General features: G+C 45.0%; 2 protein-coding genes across 5 annotated transcripts; one reads left to right on the top strand and one right to left on the bottom strand.

Annotated features, from left to right (window-relative positions):
• The first annotated feature begins 5,378 nt into the window (after window positions 1-5,378).
• Window positions 5,379-7,344, top strand: C1GALT1C1 (C1GALT1 specific chaperone 1). The gene is made up of 2 exons (XM_086619735.1): window positions 5,379-5,417; window positions 5,939-7,344. The coding sequence occupies exon 2, from the start codon at window positions 5,944-5,946 to the stop codon at window positions 6,898-6,900; it is 957 nt and encodes a 318-aa protein (XP_086475861.1). The 5' UTR covers window positions 5,379-5,417; window positions 5,939-5,943; the 3' UTR covers window positions 6,901-7,344.
• A 2,898-nt stretch (window positions 7,345-10,242) lies between these two features.
• On the bottom strand, window positions 10,243-19,318 carry MCTS1 (MCTS1 re-initiation and release factor). Of its 4 annotated transcripts, none has more exons than XM_086619682.1 (6): window positions 19,305-19,318; window positions 15,826-15,978; window positions 15,014-15,111; window positions 13,725-13,858; window positions 12,627-12,694; window positions 10,243-10,464 (listed from the first exon to the last, which is right to left on the bottom strand). In XM_086619682.1, the coding sequence occupies exons 1-6, from the start codon at window positions 19,316-19,318 to the stop codon at window positions 10,383-10,385; spliced, it is 549 nt and encodes a 182-aa protein (XP_086475808.1). In that variant the 3' UTR covers window positions 10,243-10,382. The 4 variants fall into 4 exon arrangements, with proteins under 4 accessions (XP_086475808.1, XP_086475807.1, XP_086475809.1 ...); XM_086619681.1 differs by lacking the exon at window positions 19,305-19,318 and adding an exon at window positions 16,729-16,781; XM_086619683.1 differs by lacking the exons at window positions 12,627-12,694; window positions 19,305-19,318 and adding exons at window positions 13,005-13,077; window positions 16,729-16,781 and having other exon boundaries at window positions 10,431-10,464; window positions 13,709-13,858.
• Between the last annotated feature and the right edge of the window lie 945 nt (window positions 19,319-20,263).

The following is a 20,263-nucleotide window of genomic DNA, read 5'->3' as shown; positions in this document are numbered from 1 at the left end:
GTTGCAGGTAACCAAACTAAGCAAAGTCTAAAGATTTTCTCAAACACTGGACCAGATCTCCTGTAAACCAAAACGCAAACCTAGTCCTGTGCTCAGGATCCACAAACTATCTGTAATTCATGTCAAGGCAGCACCCCAAGAGCAAGGTTCCTTTTCTGGTTTCACTGTGTGCCACAGGGCTGTCTTTGTCACTGCTGCTCACTATGGCGCTTCTTACCTATGCAATCTGAGCCTGAAAACCATAATTTGAGACCATAATTTTCTGCAGAGGCCCTTTTTCAAATAGCCTCAGACTGACAAAAGCAAGCTCCTTAAAGATGCAGCAAAATCATTTCTTCACTGTTTCATGCATTTTATTTTAAAGGACTATTAAGAACCCATTCTTTCTGATAGAATTCTATTTTAATCTCCACCCTTTTTTTTTCCTTTGGGAGCTTGAAAAATATCTCTGCCTTTCTATTTCTATTTGATCAATGATGATTCTTTTTTTCCTCTGCTTCTAAGAGAGTTGACACTAAAATGTCTAGTTCCTATTCTCTTTCTCTTGTATTTGTGCATCAGAAGCACTCACAATGATGTCAGCTCAGCTCTGGGCATTGTCTCTGCTAGTTCAATTCCAGCTAAATTGCTGGAGCTAGCAGGACATTAGCATTCACTTGATTTAGCATACCCAGAGAATAAGATGAGTTTTGCATTCATCTACACACATTAAAAACTGAAGAAATTACAAAGCAGTCCAAAGTTGGTAAGTTCTTCTGGAGTCACACATCTTTTGTTTCTCATATATCTTCCTGTGCTTGAGGGTACCATTTAAATAACAGCTATTTCAATGCCAAGCCCTTCCTTGACAGTGCTCATGGATGAAAAGAGGAGAGAAAAGTGATTTAAAACTATCATTCAACAGTTAAACGATTTAACAGATTTCGAGATCATATTATGCATTATCTCCCATAAAACCTGGGCTATACAATTTCATCCTGTAATCCCAGTATTTTGTCCAGCAACTGGAGAAAATGCTTTTTCAGAGGTAAATACTTCAACCTGGGTTTTGAAATCAGTATTAAAAATATAACACTGTACCTGTTGTTGGCTTTAAAACTTCCTTCCTTTGCCCAGTGCCCATCTCTGGGAAGAGGTCTTGGTGTCATACGTGGCGGTGCACACTTGCTCAAGATGCACTCAACCTGCAAAGAGTCCACGTCTTTCCAGGTTTTAAGTGTGAAACTAAAGTGAAGAGGATGCAAGGCAAAATTTTCAGAAGAGGGGGCTAGAGTTTGGCTCCAGAATCAATCTTCCTCCAAAAGAAATGCTGAGCTGAGCAGCTCCCTGTGAAGTGAATGAAGCAATCTGGCTTTACTTACCTGCAAATGAGAATCTCCACCTCACTATGTCATGACTTTATGTCATGGTTTAACCCCAGCCGAAACTAAGCACCACACAGCCACTCACTCACTCCCCTGTTCCACAATGGGATGGGGAGGAAAATTGGAAAAAAAACTCGTAGCTTGAGATAAAGACAGTTTAACAGGACAGGGAAAAAAATAACAGTAGTAGTAGTAATAACAACACTGACAATAAAAGAATATAGAAAACAAGTGATGCACAATACAATTGCCCACCACCCGGTGACCAATGCCTAGCCCGTTCCCGAGCAGCGATCCCGCACCCCCAGCCAACTCCTCCGGTTTATATACTGAGCACGACGTTATATGGTATGGAATATCCCATCAGCCAGTTTGGGCCAGCTGTCCTGGCTATACTCCCTTCCATCTTCTTGTGTACCTGGTAGAGCATGAGAAGGTGAAAGTCCTTGACTGCTTCCCAACAACTAAAAACATCAGTGTAGTGTCAGTGTAGTTCTCATACTAAATCTGAAAACATAGCACTACACCAGCTACTAAGAAGAAAATTAGCTCTATCCCAGCCAAAACCAGGACTCTTCAGAACGGGGATTTGCAAACCTTTACCAACAAAAGGATTGTAGACCTCAGCAGATATGTTTGTTCAATTATGCACTTTATAGGATGAATGAAACAATGGAAGTATCAGGCATGTAACAGAACAGTAATAGTTGGCCTCTTCATAAAAACCCTTTTCCTGTACTCTGTTGGCTTCAACGAGAGATCAACTATTCGAGATAAAGAGTTTGAAACCTTCAGACCATAATGACACTTGACTCCCTCTTCTGAAGGAGTCAGATGGACGAGTAGAACATGTGTGTTTTCCAGTGTATATGGCTGATGTGACCATACCTCTGCATTTCTCATAATTTGAACTGTATCTTCTGATTAGGTCTTCTTTCTATATGGCATATAGTTCAACTGGTGCTTTAACTGCCCGGAAATGTCTGCAACAGCTCGCCTCTAGCTTCAGTTACCCGTACTGAGCTTCACTGCACTGCTCTAGCCCAGCCCCTCTGCTGCACACTTACATAACAGGGAGACAGATGAGTCCGTTTCCAAAAGAGTGGACAGTCATTTGTGATCATTAACAAGCAGTCACTTGTAAAAGATGACAACTCATGTGTCAGCTGAAACATTTTGCATTAATTGGAACAAAGTTCCTATCAAATATGTTTTGATAATAGCCAATCTCTCACGGACATTTGGGACCACACAGTGAGAACATTATGTTTGATGTCTTTCCTTGAAGGCAAGAAAGAGCATCAGAAGGGAAACGCAGCTGCAGCCAGCAAGGAAAGACAAACAGAACACAGCAGGGAACCAGCTGTCTGTCAAGAGAAGCAACCAGCCGTGGAGCTCTGCAGCTATGTCAGCAGTTTAGATCCTGGCACAGGTCTGTAGGTTTCAAAAGCTGCTGTTGTTTGAGAGCGTGGTAGAGATACTACGAATGATTAGTAGCAAGTAAGGGGTGAAGCTGCAACTAAAGACCATCTCAGCGGACAGCAAGTCAGTACTCACAGCCGAAATCTGGCTGATATTCTGTGTGCATACCTAACTATATGTTTTAATACAAAACTAATGCACAGCCATTTGCAGTGATCTTAGAGCCAGTTCTCCTGGTTCATTCCTACCGTGTGAAACAGTATCTCCCTTGTTTTCCTCACTTAACTTCCATCTTAGGGCTGGCCCTTCCTTGGTTACGACATTTGTCCGGTTCCCAGCTCGTGGCAGAATGACTTCAAACACTTATCTCCTGCAGTTCTTAAAAAAAAAAAAAAAAAAAAAAAAAAGCAAAAAAGCAGTTTCTGTAGTAATTTGAGATTGATAGTTTACAGGAGTATGTGTGTGTCTAAATGAGCTCTAACACAGCTCCAGAATAATTAACAATGGCTGTTGTGAGATCTTACGCATTACGATGCCATTTTAGTCCTTTTAACACTAAGCACCAATTTCAAGCAACCCAGAAGGCAGAAGAGTCCCTTCAGGTTTATAACATGCTTTACATGCTGCTTAAACTTTCTCTTCACTGACCTGCTGTTGGATAAAAGCAACATTGAAAATATATTAAAGGGACAGTCAAGATCTGTAGCTACACTAGTCATTCAGTCAGAGCCTTGGAAAGAACCTCTCTGAAGTCAAGCAGGAAAACAGTTTGTTGAAGCATCAGCTGAAGCAGTGAGTCGCAACTCATTCAAATCTCTCTAACATACATGTTCAAGCAACTGCTGAAGCCCTGAAAGCCACAATTGATTGTGTAAATAGGAGATGCGTAACACAAACTTTAAACTGACCTCCAGTCTCTGGTATGTGGTGACAATCTGAGTGTCCACCTATTTATACCTTAGAAGCAGCCAGGCAGGAAAGGATAGGATGAGCCATGTTCCCTTAGTGCAGTAACAGAACTGCCCAAACATACAAACTGACAATATTTTCCTGTCACAGTGTGTACTTAGGGTTTAGTTCCAGTAAAAGGAGCCATTCTGGACATACCCCGATCCAACCAAAATCACTATTTTGTAACGCTTTTACCTGAACCACAAGCAATGGTTCCCCAAGCCCAGAAGAGTCGAAGTAATTGATGTTCTTACAGATATCTTTGCCAAACATAACATCCTTAAGCTTTGATGTCTACAGTACAGCCATAAGCCTAGAAAAATAAACCTTACCTGAATAACTGAGGCATCTGGGAGCCCAGCCAGATGCCAGAGAATCCAGAGCCACTCAGTCGTAAATTGACTTAAATAAAACTAAGTTCAGCCAAGCAGGGCAGACCTTACAATATAGGGAAAAACCTATATAGGACTTTATCGCAAGCACTATGTTGGCCTAACATATCACTACAATCAGCTAATAAAGAGATAAAACATGTAAACCCTTTTTTTTTCCCCAAGAGGCTGATGGGAAAAGGGAGCAAACTATCGTTCAGTGATGTCCCTTCAAATCAGGTGTCAATTCTAAGTTCTTGAGAGATGATGTGTAGAAGGTGATTCTGACGCAGTTCTTTCAATCCAGAGCTCAGGAATAATTACCACTAAAGGAAAGAAAAAGTTATGTTAGTAGCAGAATGTTCTGGCTTTACTCTTTAAATATTAACTATGTCTGCGTGTTGTGCTCTGTGTCAGGGGAAATGAAAACAAGTGAAAGGAAGCACAGTTTATTGAGCTGGTTTGGAAATTTAGGGCAGTGCATCCGATCGAAGTCAGCAGATTTGATCCTGGACGTGGTTCAAGGCCAGTTCTGCCTTTCCTTCGCCAGCCTGTCCCCATTTATACACCTTCTAATCTAATGGCAGCGAGTTCGGGCTGGAAACTGCAACTTCTTTTTCCCCGTTAGTCCCTAAGTACGTTCGCAGGGAGATTCGGATGAACACAGCAAACGAGACGCCCATCAGCCTCCGCAAGCGGGACCGGCCGCGGGGCAGCGGCACCCCGGCCACGGCAGCCCCCGCCTCTCGGCCACAGCCCCCGCTCGGTGGGTCCGGGCTCCGCCGGGCCGACGCCGCGAGCGGCCGCGCTGCCCGCCGCGCCGGCGGCTCGTCCGCCCGCTCGGCAGCGGCCCGTCGAGAACCGGCGAACCGCCGGCGCGCCGCCCCGCTCCGGCCAAGCGCAAGGGCGCTGCGGCGGCCTCGCCCTTCCCGAGGCCCCGCTCCGCACCCGCCCGCCGAGCCCGCCGCCCCGACGGGACCCTCCGCGCTCTCCAGCTCCACCGGCCCCGGCGGGACACCTGCCCGCGGTGAGGGGCCGCCGCCGCGAAGGCAGCGCGCCGGGAGAGGCCGCCACGGGGCGCGGGGGGGGATCAGGCGAAGTGGGGACGGCCGCCGCGCGGGTGAGGGCGGCGGGCAGCGGACTGGGCGGGCAGCGCGAGCCGGCCTCCGCGCCGACAGGGGGCGCCGCGGCACCGGCGAGCGGCGCCTAGAAGGGCAGCGCGCGGCGCTTCCGGCGGGAAAAGGGAAGGGGCGGTTCCGGGGCGGGGTGTTGGTGCCGGTGTCCTGGCGCGGCGGCCCCGGCAGCACCGGTAAGCGGCGGGGGAGCGGGCCCTGCCGTGCTCCGGGTCACGGCGGCGGCCCCAGCGGGTGTAAGGCTCCCGCGGCGGTCCGGGTGTCCCGGGGGGCTGCGGTGGGCGGGCAGGGTCCCGGCGAGCGGGATTGTCAGGGCGCTGCCTCCGCCAGGGCTCCCCCGGGGAAGCGCCGGTGCGCACGGGCCGGAGCACGGCGTCTCGGTGCCCTGGCCGGGCGGCGGGGAGGCTGTGGGGCCGGCGCAGAGCAGCGGCAGGGCGAGAGGGCCGCGCGGTCACGGCCGCGGAGCGGGGGGGGGGGTACAGGACCCCTCCCGCGGGGGTCGGTCGCACCGTTACCGGTCCGGAGCCCCGAGACTGGGAACTTTCTTTTTGCCACTGCTCTTCCAGCAGCGTTGTCCTGGGGTGTGAGTTAAGGGAACTGCAGCTGGATTTAGAAATTGAAGAGCGTGTTAAAGCTACACAAAATCTGCAGCAATAAACGTATTCCTGTAAGTTCTTACAGTGTGTCTCCTTCCTAGGAAAAATGATTTCGGAAGGCAGCTCCTTTGTGAAGGGGCTGGTGCTGGGTGGAGCCTTCTGCATGTTGGTTACACTCCTCGGGCACATTAAGGTGGGCCACGGGACTAAAGCACATCACCACGAGCATCATCACATCCAGGCTCCCAACAAAGAGGATGTCCTAAACCTCTCGGAAGGTGAACGCATGGAGCTCAGTAAGAGTATCCGCGTTTATTGTATCATCCTTGTGAAGCCGAAAGATCTGGGGCACTGGGCTGCAGTGAAAGAGACGTGGAGCAAGCACTGCGACAAGGTGGAATTCTACAGCTCTGAAAACGTCAAAGTGTTTGATTCTGTAGCCCTCAACACAAACGATATGTGGGTGATGATGAGGAAAGCTTACAAGATAACGTACGAACGCTATAAAGATGAATTCAGCTGGTTCTTCCTGGCGTATCCAACAACGTTTGCTATTATTGAAAATCTCAAGTATTTCTTACTGAAAAAAGACGCCTCGCAGCCTTTCTATATAGGCCATACCGTGAAATCTGGGGACCTCGAGTACGTGGATGCTGAGGGGGGAATCGTCTTAAGCATTGAGTCGCTAAGACGACTGTCCCATGTTCTCGAAGACTCCGACAAGTGTCCAGAGCAGGGAGGTATGATTTGGAAACTTGCTGAGGATAAACAGCTAGCGATCTGCCTCAAGTATACTGGGGTGTTTGCTGAAAATGCAGAAGACTCCGAAGGAAGAGATGTCTTTAACACGAAGTCGGTAGGTGCGCTCATTAAGGAAGCAATGTCTACTCACCCTCAGCAGGTGGTGGACGGCTGCTGCTCCGACATGGCCATCACGTTCAGTGGGCTGGCCCCCAACCACATGCATGTGATGATGTACGGCGTTTACAGGCTGAGGCCCTACGGCCACACGTACAACGATGCACTGGTCTTCCTCCCGCCTGCAGGCTCAGACAATGACTGATGTCTCTTCGGAGAAGACCTGGAACCATGGAGTCAGCTCCTCACGTGACACGTGTTTGTACTGACAGATTTGATTTTGTACCTGGTGGTACTGGTGTACAGGTTTTTTTTTGCACATTGAGGTTTGGTAAAGCTCTTAATTTTAAAAGTGGAAGGAGAACTTTTTTCTACATCTTTTATACAGAAATGCTTCTGGCTTTTGACAGTGCTGGAATGAAATGATAAAGAAGTTGTTAATGTTTATGATAAAAGGAAATTAAGTTTATATGGGGGGGTTTGTACATGTAAATATTTATTAATGAAAACTCAAATGAGCTTTAGTCTACTGTTACAAATATATTTTTGCAAGATTTTGATTCTTTGAATTCTTCCAGGCATTTCTAGAATGTCTTTATATCTTTCTAAGATGCACCAATAAAACTGACTACAGATTCAGTCTCAAAGACTAACTTTAAGCCATTTCCTTTACACTGAACTACCCAACAGCTTAAGCTACGCTGTTTGTGCAGCACCTGTCACTTTATGTACAGCCTCCTAACCTGGGAAGAAATTAGCAGGAAGCAAGCCGACAAAAAGAGATCTGTTAAGAAGCTGCAGCTGAGTAATAGTAAGCGACCTTTGGACTGCTGCTTTTAAGCAGACAAAAGAGAGAGATAACTGTGTTTGAGTAAGTGTTAACATGGTCAGGTAGCCTGTTAGCATAAGAGCAATTGCTTATTTAAAATTTCACTTCGTACATAAGTATATTAAAGGTCCTGTGTAGTTTCCACTTCTGTTAGTGTTGCTGACAGTATTTACAAGGAAGTTGGGTATCTGTCCATACAAATGGGGTGTAGATAGATTTACAGGTATTTTAAACACGGATGGGGAAAGCACCACACCTGCACTCCCAACCTGTTGTTGAATATTATGCAAAACAGGTTACGTGCACAACAAAGCAATATGCAGAACTCCCCAGTGCTGGTAGGGGGAGCGTTGTGTGGTGGGGTTTGGCTTTGGTAGGGGATTTTTTGTTTGGGTTTTCTGGTAGACTTGGTTGTTTGGTGGGTTTTTTTGGTTTTACAGTTGAGTGCACTTGAAATCAGTTTTACACAAGCTACCAGGTCACACTCCCTTGCAGTCACAGCAGGTGGGAACAAACACCACTTCAATATTTACTCCATTTAGAATTCACTAACCTGACGTGGATGTTTCAAGACTTGAGGAAGGTACTGCATCTAGGACAATCACAGGCTCTGTTGCTATCCATAAAAGACCTGAGAAGATACCATGGTATCTCAGCTTTCTTTAACCGACCATTTGTAATACCTCATCCTGTCCTCAGCTGCAAGGGGGCAGGTGGGGAAAGTGAAACAGCTGCTTCAGAGCTGATGAGAACATCCACATCTTTTTTTTAAGCATCAGGTCCTTCATTTTTCACAGGAATGGTAAGACAACTGCTCAGACCCCGAAGCAAGCTCCCACAGTTCAGATGCTGCAGAAGGTGCATGTTTTGCAGGTTCTCATCCATGCCAGTCAGAGCTCAGCTAACAGCACAAGAAACAAGTGTACATGATTGCTGCCAAAACCTAGATAAGGTAGTATTTTTGACAATGTTTTGCTAAATTGGTATACAAATTAGCTTAAGCATGATTTAACTTGCATCTTCTTACGGAATCATTTTTAAAAGGTGAGATCCACAGTTGGGAATACTCTGACAAAGCCAGACAAAGGAAGTAAAATTTCAATTTCAGTGGTGTTTCTGATACTAAAGACAGTTCTGACTCCACTGCAACAATAGCAGTCACAGGGCAAGTCAAGGAAAAAGGAGTTAACAATTCAAACCAGAGTAACTCTCCGATCTGTGACAAGAGGTACTGTATTACAACAGGAAGAAACAAGATGGAAGAGGAAAAAGCAAGCCACAGAACTCAACACTGGCTCTTTTCATGCAAAAAAGAACCACTGAAGCACAAGCCAATTCTCCATTGCACTAACAAGAAATTAATACATTTGTAGCAGTCTTTAAGATGCATAAAAATGTCCGTTAGCATTCTGAAGGGAAGGCTGAGGTTTGACCAAGCTTTTTTCTGCTACACTGCAGTAATAATAATTTTTTGCCTTCCTACTTTAATACAGTTTCAGATTTACCCTGTCATTTTCATAAGTACAGTCTCCTAAATAACTTTACAGGAGAAATATAAAATTAGCACTTATTAGGTATCACATTCCATCTCCCATATATTAATTTGTTAAGACTTCAGAGTCGGATGGAGAACACCTCTGCCACCGTCTTCTGTAAAGGCACCAGGGTGGGGAAACCAAAGATGCAGAACAGCACTGAGACAAGGCATTTGCGTAACAAAATTAAGTTCTGCCATTACAAAATACAAGTGTTAGAACAGAAACTTGAAACATTAATAAATGCTTCCAGAGACAGAGTTATGAGTAGTAGACCTTAAAGTTTCCTTAGTTTATTAAATGAATCCATGGCACAGGCTGTTTTCCATAGGCATAGCTTTGGGTATGCAGTCGCTGAACAGAGTTGGATTATCCAGACACACACAGTGCTCTTGAACCCGTTCTACGGATGTACATTATGTGGCAGTGTGCACAAGCTGACATCTCTTTTGAAGTTCCACCTGAAGCAGCTGCTCCTGGCTACACCGACAGCCACGTTTTGCTATCATGCCTTTGTTAAACAGTGATTTTGTTTCTGCTCCTAAAATAAGGCGGCAAACAGGGAGTAGAGCATCAGGCACCAAGTTGGCACACTCTCCATTTGGAGTATGCCCACCGTTACTACAAACTCCACTATAAGGAGAGCAGTATTAAACAGTGTCGGCAGGTAGAAATTTGGACAAGTGTGTATATATATATATATATTCTTCAGATATGAACTAGCATAAAAGAATTTCTAGTCCACATACCAGTCTTAAGTTCATAAATCCTATACAGATAAATGCATATTAAAAAGAGAAAATCTTTAAGTAAAATACTGAAGTTAATGTTGTTAATAAATTAAGTTAAAAAATAAATGTCAAAAAAAAACGGATTTCTCCACATTCAAGAAACAGGTAGACTAACGAGATGTTAATCAGAAGAAAAAAATCTGAAATGTTTCAGAGGTTTTACAAACCATATTAATTATATTTCACGTATGCTTTATATTACTCTTTTAGAAGAGCATAAAAATTGTAAACATTTCTTGGCTTTTTCCTCCTTTTTGTTTGAAATAGTCTACTCACAGTCCACGCAGGATCTTTCCATCAGATATCTTCAGTCACTGAAGACTTGGGTTTAAGAAAAAACAAAAGAACTGTAATAAAAAGAAATCTAGAAAACTATTGTAGCCTAACAGTACTTTCGCATTCACTTGATTTATTTAGCATAGCCACAGAACAAAGTAATTTGTACATTCAGTCACATTAAAAACAAGGAATTACAAAGCAGTCCACATTTAATCTAAGTGCATTCCTTTGGAGTAACACAGTTCCTTTTGTTTCACTTGTATGTCTTCATATGCCAAAGGCCATCATTTAAATAGTGGATATTTTCGATACCAATCCCTTTGTTGACCTTCTCACTGTAAAAGGAGGAAAAAGGTACAGAAGAATTAGCTTGGTTAAATATTAGAGCAGTATAAAACACAATATTTAAAGTAGAAAATGGAACATTTATCAACTGGAAGGGTAGAAGCTATCAGAAGTCATAATCTTCAACAGCAGGTGGACAAGAAACAACACCTGTTATCCCATGTACCCACAGGATAAGGTCACGGTATTTGCCTTCCACATTTTAGCAACAACATTCCACAATATTTTTAACTACTTCTTTGTGGGAGGCAGCTCTTCAGACACCACTTTTGCCACTTTTCCTCCCGTTTCTCTATCAAAGTAGCACAGCAGTTGTTAAGTTCCTCCCCTCCTAGCACAGGAGGTCATGCAACATGGCTGGAGTGTGGAATTTGAAGAGTTCTGGTTCCAAGTGTGCCACTGCCATAATTAAATGCAGGTGAGCTGCTCCGCTGCTAGTTGTGAGACATCTACCCACTAACAGAGAATTATAAATGCTAAATTTATGTGCCAAGGACTTGCAGCATGTTACAGACATAACATTCTGTATCTTCTATATCTTTTCAATCATACCATCTTATAAAAACTTTTTTTTGTGCATCTACATTGGATTTGTGTTCATCTTTTTTCCAGTACATTATTCGTTTGAAAAAAATCTGGTTTTGTCACAATAAGCAAGACAGATCTCATCATTCTAGGACTGAGAACAAGTTTAATTCCTCTGGAGAACATAATTTACTGTATTTACACTAAGTGTTCCATTACTTGTACAACTTGTCCAAAGGTAAGCAGGAAGGGAAATACTCCCGTTAACTGCATTAACGCATCATGTACCGTAATCACACCAAGTGGCTGAAATCATGCTGTTTCACAATTTTCTGATTTAAACAACATCACACAAAAAAGCATGCTAACGGGCCACAGGGATCAGTGTAATTTTGTCTTCCTCTCCTGTTTGTGTTGCTTCTCACAGGAACAGGATATTCAGCTGCAAAACTGCTGGATTTGAAGTTCGGATTAGAAATACAGATCATCTTGCTTTGCAGTGATCATAACAGATCACTGCAGGTGTAGGACTGGGACAAAAGTAACTGTACTTTCCACCCACTCTTCAGAGTTTTTTGAAGGCACTACAAAGAATCCTGAGGAATATAATCCTTCAACAGCTGCAGCAGGTCCAAATCCAGGTTGCTGCAGTCCCGCTCTATCCCTGTCCTCTGTAACACATTCCCACCTCTCTCCTGTTATGACTTAGCACCGCAGGGTGACCCAGTACAGGTGATCCTGCTGAGAATTATCCCCACAAGAGTGGCTTATTTTATCAAAATCAGCTTCCTCACCCACACAAGCACTAGACAGGACTGGAAGCAACACAGCCCAAGCCTGCTGGGTGCCTCTTACATCCTGCTGCAAGATGTTATAGAACTTAAAATGAGAAAGTGGTTTAGCTCCTTAGAATTTAGCACCATCTGAATGCTAAGAACAACAAACATCCATTTCCACTTTGTCTCTTTTCCTTCTCAGATTGTTTTCAGTTGATGTTTGTCCCCTGAACGGATCTCTACATTTCACAAGAAGCTTAGCTAAACTAGTTAGCACAACAGGCAGGAATGCTGTGTGTCAGTACAAGGCAAAGAAAGAGACATGGCCAGAAGAAAGCCCAGCTGGTCAACCAAGTACCAGCAGGACTTTAGCCTCTGCTCTCCCTGCAGGGGGATATAAATCAATAAATCACTTCAACATTTCAGCCCCCTCAAATCCAATTACATCTCTTGTCCAGCCCGGGTAGTAAATACAGATATTTCATTATTCAGCCTGGGTAGTAAGTACTCTACACAGGTATTTCATTATTCAAGATCTTTGAGGAAGTGTAATCACAGAACAAGAAATACTAACATTCAGAGGCAATACTCATGTTGTGCACCTTAAAAGCCATATTCATACAGAGGAACTATTTTGATTCCATTCGGTAAACTAAGTAGGGAAGATATTCCCTGCCTCCCCTTCTTCCCCTGAGTATTAATCAATGAAATGAAATCTTAAATAAATTCCATACTTGAACGACCCACGCTCCAACAGTGACGTAGTAAGCTTGACAGTGGTGCTTGTATTCCAGACTAACGTAGGAACAGTGATGTGGTACAGGTTACAGTTCAATTTTTAAAACACTTACATGTCCTCAGCTGACATCTTCATTACTCCCACACATAACGCATGTTGTTTTCCCTCTGCCATTATTGCCTACAAATCACCACTAAGGAAAACAGATTTGTTTTTTTAAAAAAACTATTTCAGAGAAGTAAAAGCAATATGAGGAAATCACTTTCTAAAAAGTTTCAAAATCCCGTGTTGAACTTTTACCCTTTTAGTAATTCTAGAGCTCTAGCTCTTAAAGATAAGCAAAATAACATGCTGCATTTAACAACTGAATCACAGTGTGCAGAACAAAGCGTGTATTTAGGAACTTCAAACAGCAACTACAGACCAAGATCTCCCAGCGCTACACTCCATTTCTTCCTTTGTGCCTAACACTGAGAGATGATAGTCTCACCCTTTCTGGAACAAAACTGCACATTTGTGGGGCCGTTTTAGATTCTATGGTGCAGAAGAACTGAGACACAAACCTAAAAAAAAAAATACAAGTACTGAAATCAGACTTGTCCTCTTCAAAGCTTAGCAACACGTGATGCTGACTGCTGCTCTTTTCCTGTAGAATCCAACTAACAACAAAAGCAGCACAGCTCAGTGTTACTAACGCTGAGTTTGCTCAGGGTTCCTTTCTCAGTAATATAACGTGCACGAGTCAATTAGCACACTTTCCTCATTCTACATATGCTAATTTCATCCAACACGGAGGAAGTCCTGACTACAGCAAAGCTGATCCTAAACATCTTCCCAAATTCCCTAGGAACAGGAAGAAATTCTTCTATAACTCAAGGAGATTAAGGAGGCACAGGACAGATTACACTGTACCTCATCTATACTCACAGTTCTGCATAAAATGACAAAGGAGCTCCACTTATCAGTTAGATTAATGGAACAGCATCCCTCTTGACAGCACGGCAAGAATAATTATTTGGTTTGGAACACCACAGTAAGTAAAAAAAAATTAAGAATCATTCTAACTTTGCTAAATAACATCTGAACCTCTGCAGCTCTGTTCAGATAACTACTTATTCTGTGAAATACTATTAAAATCCAAAGTCATTCAGGTTATGATCAGCTGAGAACACAAGAACAGCAGCAGTAATTTACAGTTAAAGAAGGATACAACAACAGTATCAACGGCAGCAGGGTAAAGTTTTGCTCCAGGAGACGTCAGGCCAGGGCACATTATATTGGCTCCACTCAGCACAAATTTAATGGCTCCTTTATCAACCTGCTGATGTGGTAGAATAAATGGGTCTAGGAGGGGAAAGATACAGCGTTACAATTAACACAGTAAGATGACAACATGAATAACTCATTATCAAGTCAGTTGAGATAGGGCAATTAGATATCTACCAGATATTATATCTAATTAGACACCTAGCGTGCTGTGAGGGTAGGAAGTTTGAGAAACAACTACCACTGGGCTGTACTGTCCTGAAAGGACACAAGGGCCGTTCTCCCAGACCACATCTTCTCTCTGAGAACCAAAGGGTAATCCAACGCTTGGATTGGATTACCAGCCTATTGGTTGGATTATCTACCTATTACTGCATACTCATATACCCATATACTGAGTAACAATTTTAACAAGATCCCCCAGCAAAAACAATCACACAACTGGCCAAGTACTGACAGGCCTTAAAACCAAGGAGTCTTAAATCCCTCAAATTACATGTGTAACCTCTTACAGGAAAAAGAAACAGTTGAGTGTTAACAGGACAAAAAATGCAAAGATGGACAAAATTCACGAAGGCTCTTAGCTCTCTAAGCCATCCTTCAAGTGCATGCACCTTCCTGAAGTATTCCAAACATTGAGATTTGACTGAATAACATTTTTAGGGACACCTATGCTCACCCAAATCAGAGTAACACAATCAAGCAGAACAGTGAGAACAGCAAGAAAAACAATACAACAGAGTAAATTGTAAAAAGTAAGAAGCATGAAGCGTAAATTCTCACAGGAGACAAGCACACATTACATCACTAAACTGATGATTAAAGAGTATTTTTCTAATAAGAACCTATAAGTATTTGAAAGGAAGCAAAAAGGGTTTAAAGAAAGACGTAAAAGAAGAAAAACAGGGACTAAACCCAGGAAATTTAGATCTCTGTCCTAGGGAAACCTCTCTCAAGAACTTTTGCAGAGCTTTGCACAGTTTAATTCTTAGAAATCAAAGTTCAAATTGCTTTACATACAGTGTTGTAAAATAACTATGGGGGAAGCAATCCATATAGGCACCTGAAATAGCAAAGCAATAAATTAGCAGTTGAGAAGGTATATCCTATCTTTAGGATCTATTCTGGAACATACATATGCACACAAGCGGTGTTTTTAACTCAGTTCTACAGAAGTCTGGCAGAATCATGCACTCACCCTTCTCTCCCCACCACCACCCGCAAGAAACTTACATTTGTGAAGCAACCTTAGTGTCGGGTAAAAAATCCCTTCTCTTTGTCTGAAGAACAGCAACTCGCCATTCACAGTGAGGATTTCTATATGTTCATGACTGCAAGATGAAAAAAATAATTGTTCCAATAGCTGCTTAAGCCTTTTATAGTTTAAATGAAATACTTCACTTCAGAGTCTGATCTATCTTGGCATCTTAGAATTAAAACAGTCAAGTAGCAAGAAAATTTAAAACTAAAAATACTGGGGTTTTTTTATGGCTTGTTCTTCAACACTGGCCTCCTGCACACTTCCTTCCTCTTAAAAAAAAAAAGCAAGGAAAAAAAATCTACAGAGAAACATCCAGCTGCTCATAAACTGCATTTCTTTGAGTTTTTTAAATACAATAGAAAGAGCAGACAAGGAGAGGGAATCGGCAAAAATATACTACTCTCTCTTAAAAAAAAAACAATCCAGATAATATATGGAAGTCAAAAACAGTACAAAAATGCTACTGAAAGCTATCCAAACAAGTTTGAGCTTCCATACCCACAAAGCTGGATGCTTTCCTTCCAGAGGAGGCTGAGCCCTGTAGAGTCCCTGACAACACATTACACATTCACTACTAGGCAGTATTTTTGTTTTCTGCAAGCGTCCTGCTAGCATGCCTTCAAGAGCACGATAAGCACGCGCAAACTTTCTGATTTAGTCATAACATTATCTGTAGGAAATGGCAGATGCTTTCCAAAAACACTAGGTCCATCTACTGCCCAAAATAAACATAAAAAGGAATCCTAGCACCCTGGAAGCAAAGGTTAAGACAAAAGAAACTTACCATCTTACTATTTTGACTGGGTCTTTCTTTGGCATAATTTGGTTTAGCCATGGTTCAATAACAGGAAACTGGTCTATCAGTTGATTCTTAATGCCTTTGATAACTGAAGTCTTCAGCTGGATGCAGTTTGATACATTCTCCTTTTCATCAAATCTGTCAAGTGAGTGAAAGTATTTCAGAAAGGCACAACTTGCTGCCCGAAACACGCTGTGTCTCAGCACCGTTCTTCAGAAACGTCTGTAAATTCTCTACAAAACCTTGGCCGTACTGCATCTGTCCGACTTTCAAATCTCGGATTTCATGGGGCTTAAATTTGTCCCCTGGGAACTCCGGCCTGGGGGAGACAGGAGGGTTCGCACTAGCAGGCTGTCTTTGTCCCTAAACTTTGTGCGCATCCATGAAACACGCTTTCAGTCTCCCAGACGCACCTGGGCACACAGCCTTACTTTGCCCAGCTCGCGGACTTCACTGGTAACACGACCACCCACAGCCCCGCTCAGGTGCGTCTGAGTCCTTCACCACCACCACCGAAGCACGAACCGCGCTTTGTCCCGCCCCAGAGCCCAGACGGGCTGAGGGCTCCGCTCACTTTCCAGTTTTTCCCTTCTAACAAGCAAACGCCCCAACAGCCCGAGGGCGGAGCTGGCGGCTGCGGGCGCGCCCCGCGGGGGCCGGCGGGGAGCGGAGCTGGCCGCTCCTGCGCTGCCCCGGCCCCGGCCCCGGCCCCAGCTCCAGCCCCTCGCACAGGGCCTGGCCGCTCCGGTGCCGCGGGCGCAGCGCTGAGCCCGGGCCGGCACCGAGCCCCGGGGCAAGGGGGACGCCGGGCCCGCCCCGCCACCCGCCTCCCTTCCCCTGCGCCCCCCGGCCCCGGCGTGGCGGGGCGGCGAGCCCGGCCCCACTCACTTCTTGAACATCCTGGGGGCGGTGGGCGCCGGGCGGGCGAGTGCCTGGGGCCGGGCGTGGGGCCGGCGAGCGGCGGCGCGGGCACCCACGGCCTCCGCGCTCCCTGACACGAGGCTCCCAGTCCGCCCCTCTGCGCCAGCCGGAAGCGCCGCGCGCTTTACGGCCTGTCGCGCCGCTCCATGACAACGGAACGCGGGCCGCGTCACCGGGGCGGGGGGAACTACAGTTCCCAGGGGGCGGCGCGGCGCCTCGGCGCATGCGCACAGGTGGTGCCCGCAGGTGAGGGCGTCGCGGTGAGAGGCGCCGCGCCCCGCGACAGCTTTTCCGGGGCTGGCCGTGTGGCGTCCCGGTCCTCCTTAGCGCTCCCCTCCGGAGCCCTCCGGTTTGATCCGGTATCGCCGTTCTCCGAACGGCTCCGTCCCGACCTGCGCCACGGCCGGGGAGGGCGAACCCCAACTTCCAAAGTGAAGTCGTTTCTCAAAGCCAGCACGTTCGAAGCGCTGGGATTGATGGAGAACGCTTTGGCGTTTTTCCCAAGGCACACGGAAACCCCCCGGTTGCCAGAACGTGCGTGCGGACGAGGCGCGGAGGCATTTTGGGCTCTGTGGGTGCTCCCTGCCAGAATGCTGCCCCGCGCACCAGCGGCTGGATTTGGCCTGCACAAGAGCGGGTGCTCGGTACTTGCAGACACGGCGCTGCTTTCCCAGGCAAGGGATCGCTTTCCATCGAAATAAACCCGTTAAAAGGAAATCAAAGCGCTAGTAACTACTAACGTCATTTAAACGCAAAGTACGTCCAACGGGAAGAAACGCCGCCACCTTCCAATTAGCAAAGCAGAAGCTATCCTCCCCCCAGAGTCAGAACGGGACACAATATCCTGTTGACAGTATTCTGGGGAAAAAAAAAGTAATTTCTTGTCAAACAGCAGATACCAGAGCCGGCCCGGGAATGGGTCAGAGGTGATGGTGCCACATCCTTCACGGAAGGAGCAGAAGAAACCTGGCTTCCAGCGAAGATCTCAGCCGCCAGAGCGATGGGTTCTGGTGAAGGCGATTATGTTACACGGTGTTCATTAGAATCAAATGAGGTTTTGCCTGGTAATGGCTGCAGAAACTGTGAACATTAATGAGAAAACATGGACAGAGAGAGTTCACCATCCTGCTTTTTAACTCTTTGGAGAAGCAGACATGCATGGTTTTGTTCTTCAGGCACGTAGCTGCTACAGAAGCACACCTACAGGTGACCGCCCTGTTGCGTTTTAGAGTGATGTAAATGTTACCGCTGGGAGAAGGGGGAGGACGTCAAAGATCAGGTCGTCATTTATGCTAACTGCCAAGGTTTTTTTTTCCATACAAAACAAATTAATCAGCTTTGATACCACAACAACTAATTAAATTCTAATACTTAAGAGTTACATCAGTCATACAAAAATCAAGCCTTTACACATGGTATCATTTACTCAAGGTATCATTTATTCAAACAGCAAAATACAGAGCTAGGAACACATTAATAACTTTTAAAAAGTATAGGAATGAACTATGGCATTATGTAAATATCCAGGCACTTAACTCGTGAACGCAGCCTCCACCTACATTGTAGCACCACTAAAATACTCAGCTATAATCAAGAATTCAGTTTCAACTGAAACACAGCGACATCGCTCCTGCCCAGATTAGGAAGTGAGAACAAGAGTTTAGCGCACCAACAAACTATTCCATACGTTTTTTGTGCTCCTCAGAACAACGTTTATTAAATAATACTTTGCCAAGTAAACAGTCCTTACAGGTGTGCTCATTTTTAAAAACTGTAGTGAAAAATTCATGGTACTCTCTCCTCGAATGTTAGAAACACAAGGTGGTTTCACCCTAAACAACCACCAGTAAACACGGCACATCTCACGGAAGCCATCTGAACCACTGGTTTCATGCTACCCTGAAACAGCAAGATTAACTCTTAATTTTCAAAAAAGGCTTTTGTCAACAGGAAGCTCTTATCTCCATTCTTCTGCTACATTAAAGCACCTGGACCACTGCCTCCCCTCAGGGCTGGGCTAACCTTGAGTCTGGTCTCACCATTTCCCTCTCTTCCAAATGCTTTTTGTTGGTGTAGAGGCAAAGACTTCAAGGCCAGCTAACTGCTTGCCCAATCTAAATTTGCTTGTACAAAGGATTTTTGAAGAAGGCTCTGAGCACCTAGACCGGAGTTTTGTAATGCAGCTCTCTACTCTTTTTCAGCCTCATCACCAAAAAAGCTGGAAACATTTGCTCTGGTTGCAGTGCCACTTTTAAGCAACAGAATTCTAAAAGCATAGTACCTGGATGAGACTGACATAGCAAGAGGCACATCCAGCAAATGGTTTTACAACCCCTCCAACTCCGAGAGAAACCACCCTTCAGAATCACATGCTGAATAGAAAGGATTTCGAATTTCTCCTCCAGTGGGAAAGGGGCAAAATCCATTGCACTTGGCTTCCTCCTGGGTCCCCGGCACTTCACCTTGCCTTCACCCACTTTCTCATGTATCCCAGACCATGACTGGTCAGGAGCTGCATACTCTGACTGATGGGACACAGTCACTGACTCTTGCCCATCTGAATGACTGCATGGACAGCATAACCCTCCTGCTTCTCCAGGAAAAGGACACTGACTCATGTCTCCTCTTTTATAAATAAAATTGTTTTCACAACTCAAGAATCTGTAGGAAATTAAGATTTCTTACATCTCTCCACCTCTTACCTAATTTTGCTTAAGAGAACATGACAGTTCCTGGAAACAGGAAAACTTGACAGTATAATCACAAATATAAGTTTTATTTACTTAGCAAATCCGTTTATTTCCGTTATATCTGACTTGGAACGTCACTTAATAGTGCTTGGGAACTACACAACCTGCTCTAAAGCCAGTCAAAAACGGACCGAAGCTTAATCTGGAAAAAGTGCTTTTCCTACGCATCACTAGAAAAACCTCACTAAAACTGCATTCGTACCGCTACGAACCACAGTTTCTGCCAAGACAAGTCAGCGTAGCCTTTTCTCCCAGCCGCAGCACTGCCAGCAGCCTTTCCCCGAGGAGCGCTGCCGTCGGGGAGGCGGGTGCAACCTCTCGGCCGAAGTCCGTGGAGAATCTCTTCTGGAGCAAAACCGCATCGCTTGTTTCGTTACTTTTTCTGCCGCTGTTTCTCAGCGGCGACTGAACCGTAACAACGCCCGTGGAGAGTTCACGTTCCCTTTGCTAACAGATACGCCGGCATCACAAAAGTCAACTTGTCACCGAGCTACAGGCCCGCCATTTCTACCTTTGCTTCCAAACGTTAAAAAAACCAAACAGCAACCCTAGGCTTTAGCCCAACGCAAGCCCACATACATTAATATCGTATTAAAAAGCTGACGCTGAACGATTATTTATAAATAAATATAAGAAAAATCATTTCCAAAACAAGCTAACAGGCCGAAGCCGCCAGCCCCACCGCCGGCGCCGAGCGCCCGAGCCTGACTCCGCATGAAACCCAATTTCGCACCACGTTTACCTCAGCCGGG

Source organism: Tauraco erythrolophus, chromosome 13 (assembly GCF_009769465.1).
Source record: "Tauraco erythrolophus isolate bTauEry1 chromosome 13, bTauEry1.pri, whole genome shotgun sequence".
In the NCBI taxonomy this organism is placed as follows: domain Eukaryota; kingdom Metazoa; phylum Chordata; class Aves; order Musophagiformes; family Musophagidae; genus Tauraco; species Tauraco erythrolophus.
This window is presented reverse-complemented; position numbering and strand designations above follow the sequence as displayed.

Coding starts and splice junctions, on each gene's coding strand:
- C1GALT1C1 (XM_086619735.1), top strand. CDS start 5,944: ATGATTTCGGAAGGCAGCTCCTTTGTGAAGGGGCTGGTGCTGGGTGGA.
- MCTS1 (XM_086619682.1), bottom strand. Junction 15,112..15,825: donor CCAGTCAAAATAGTAAGATG/GTAAGTTTCTTT, acceptor TTCATCTTGCAG/TCATGAACATATAGAAATCC. Junction 10,465..12,626: donor AAGATGTCAGCTGAGGACAT/GTAAGTGTTTTA, acceptor CTCCTTTTACAG/TGAGAAGGTCAACAAAGGGA.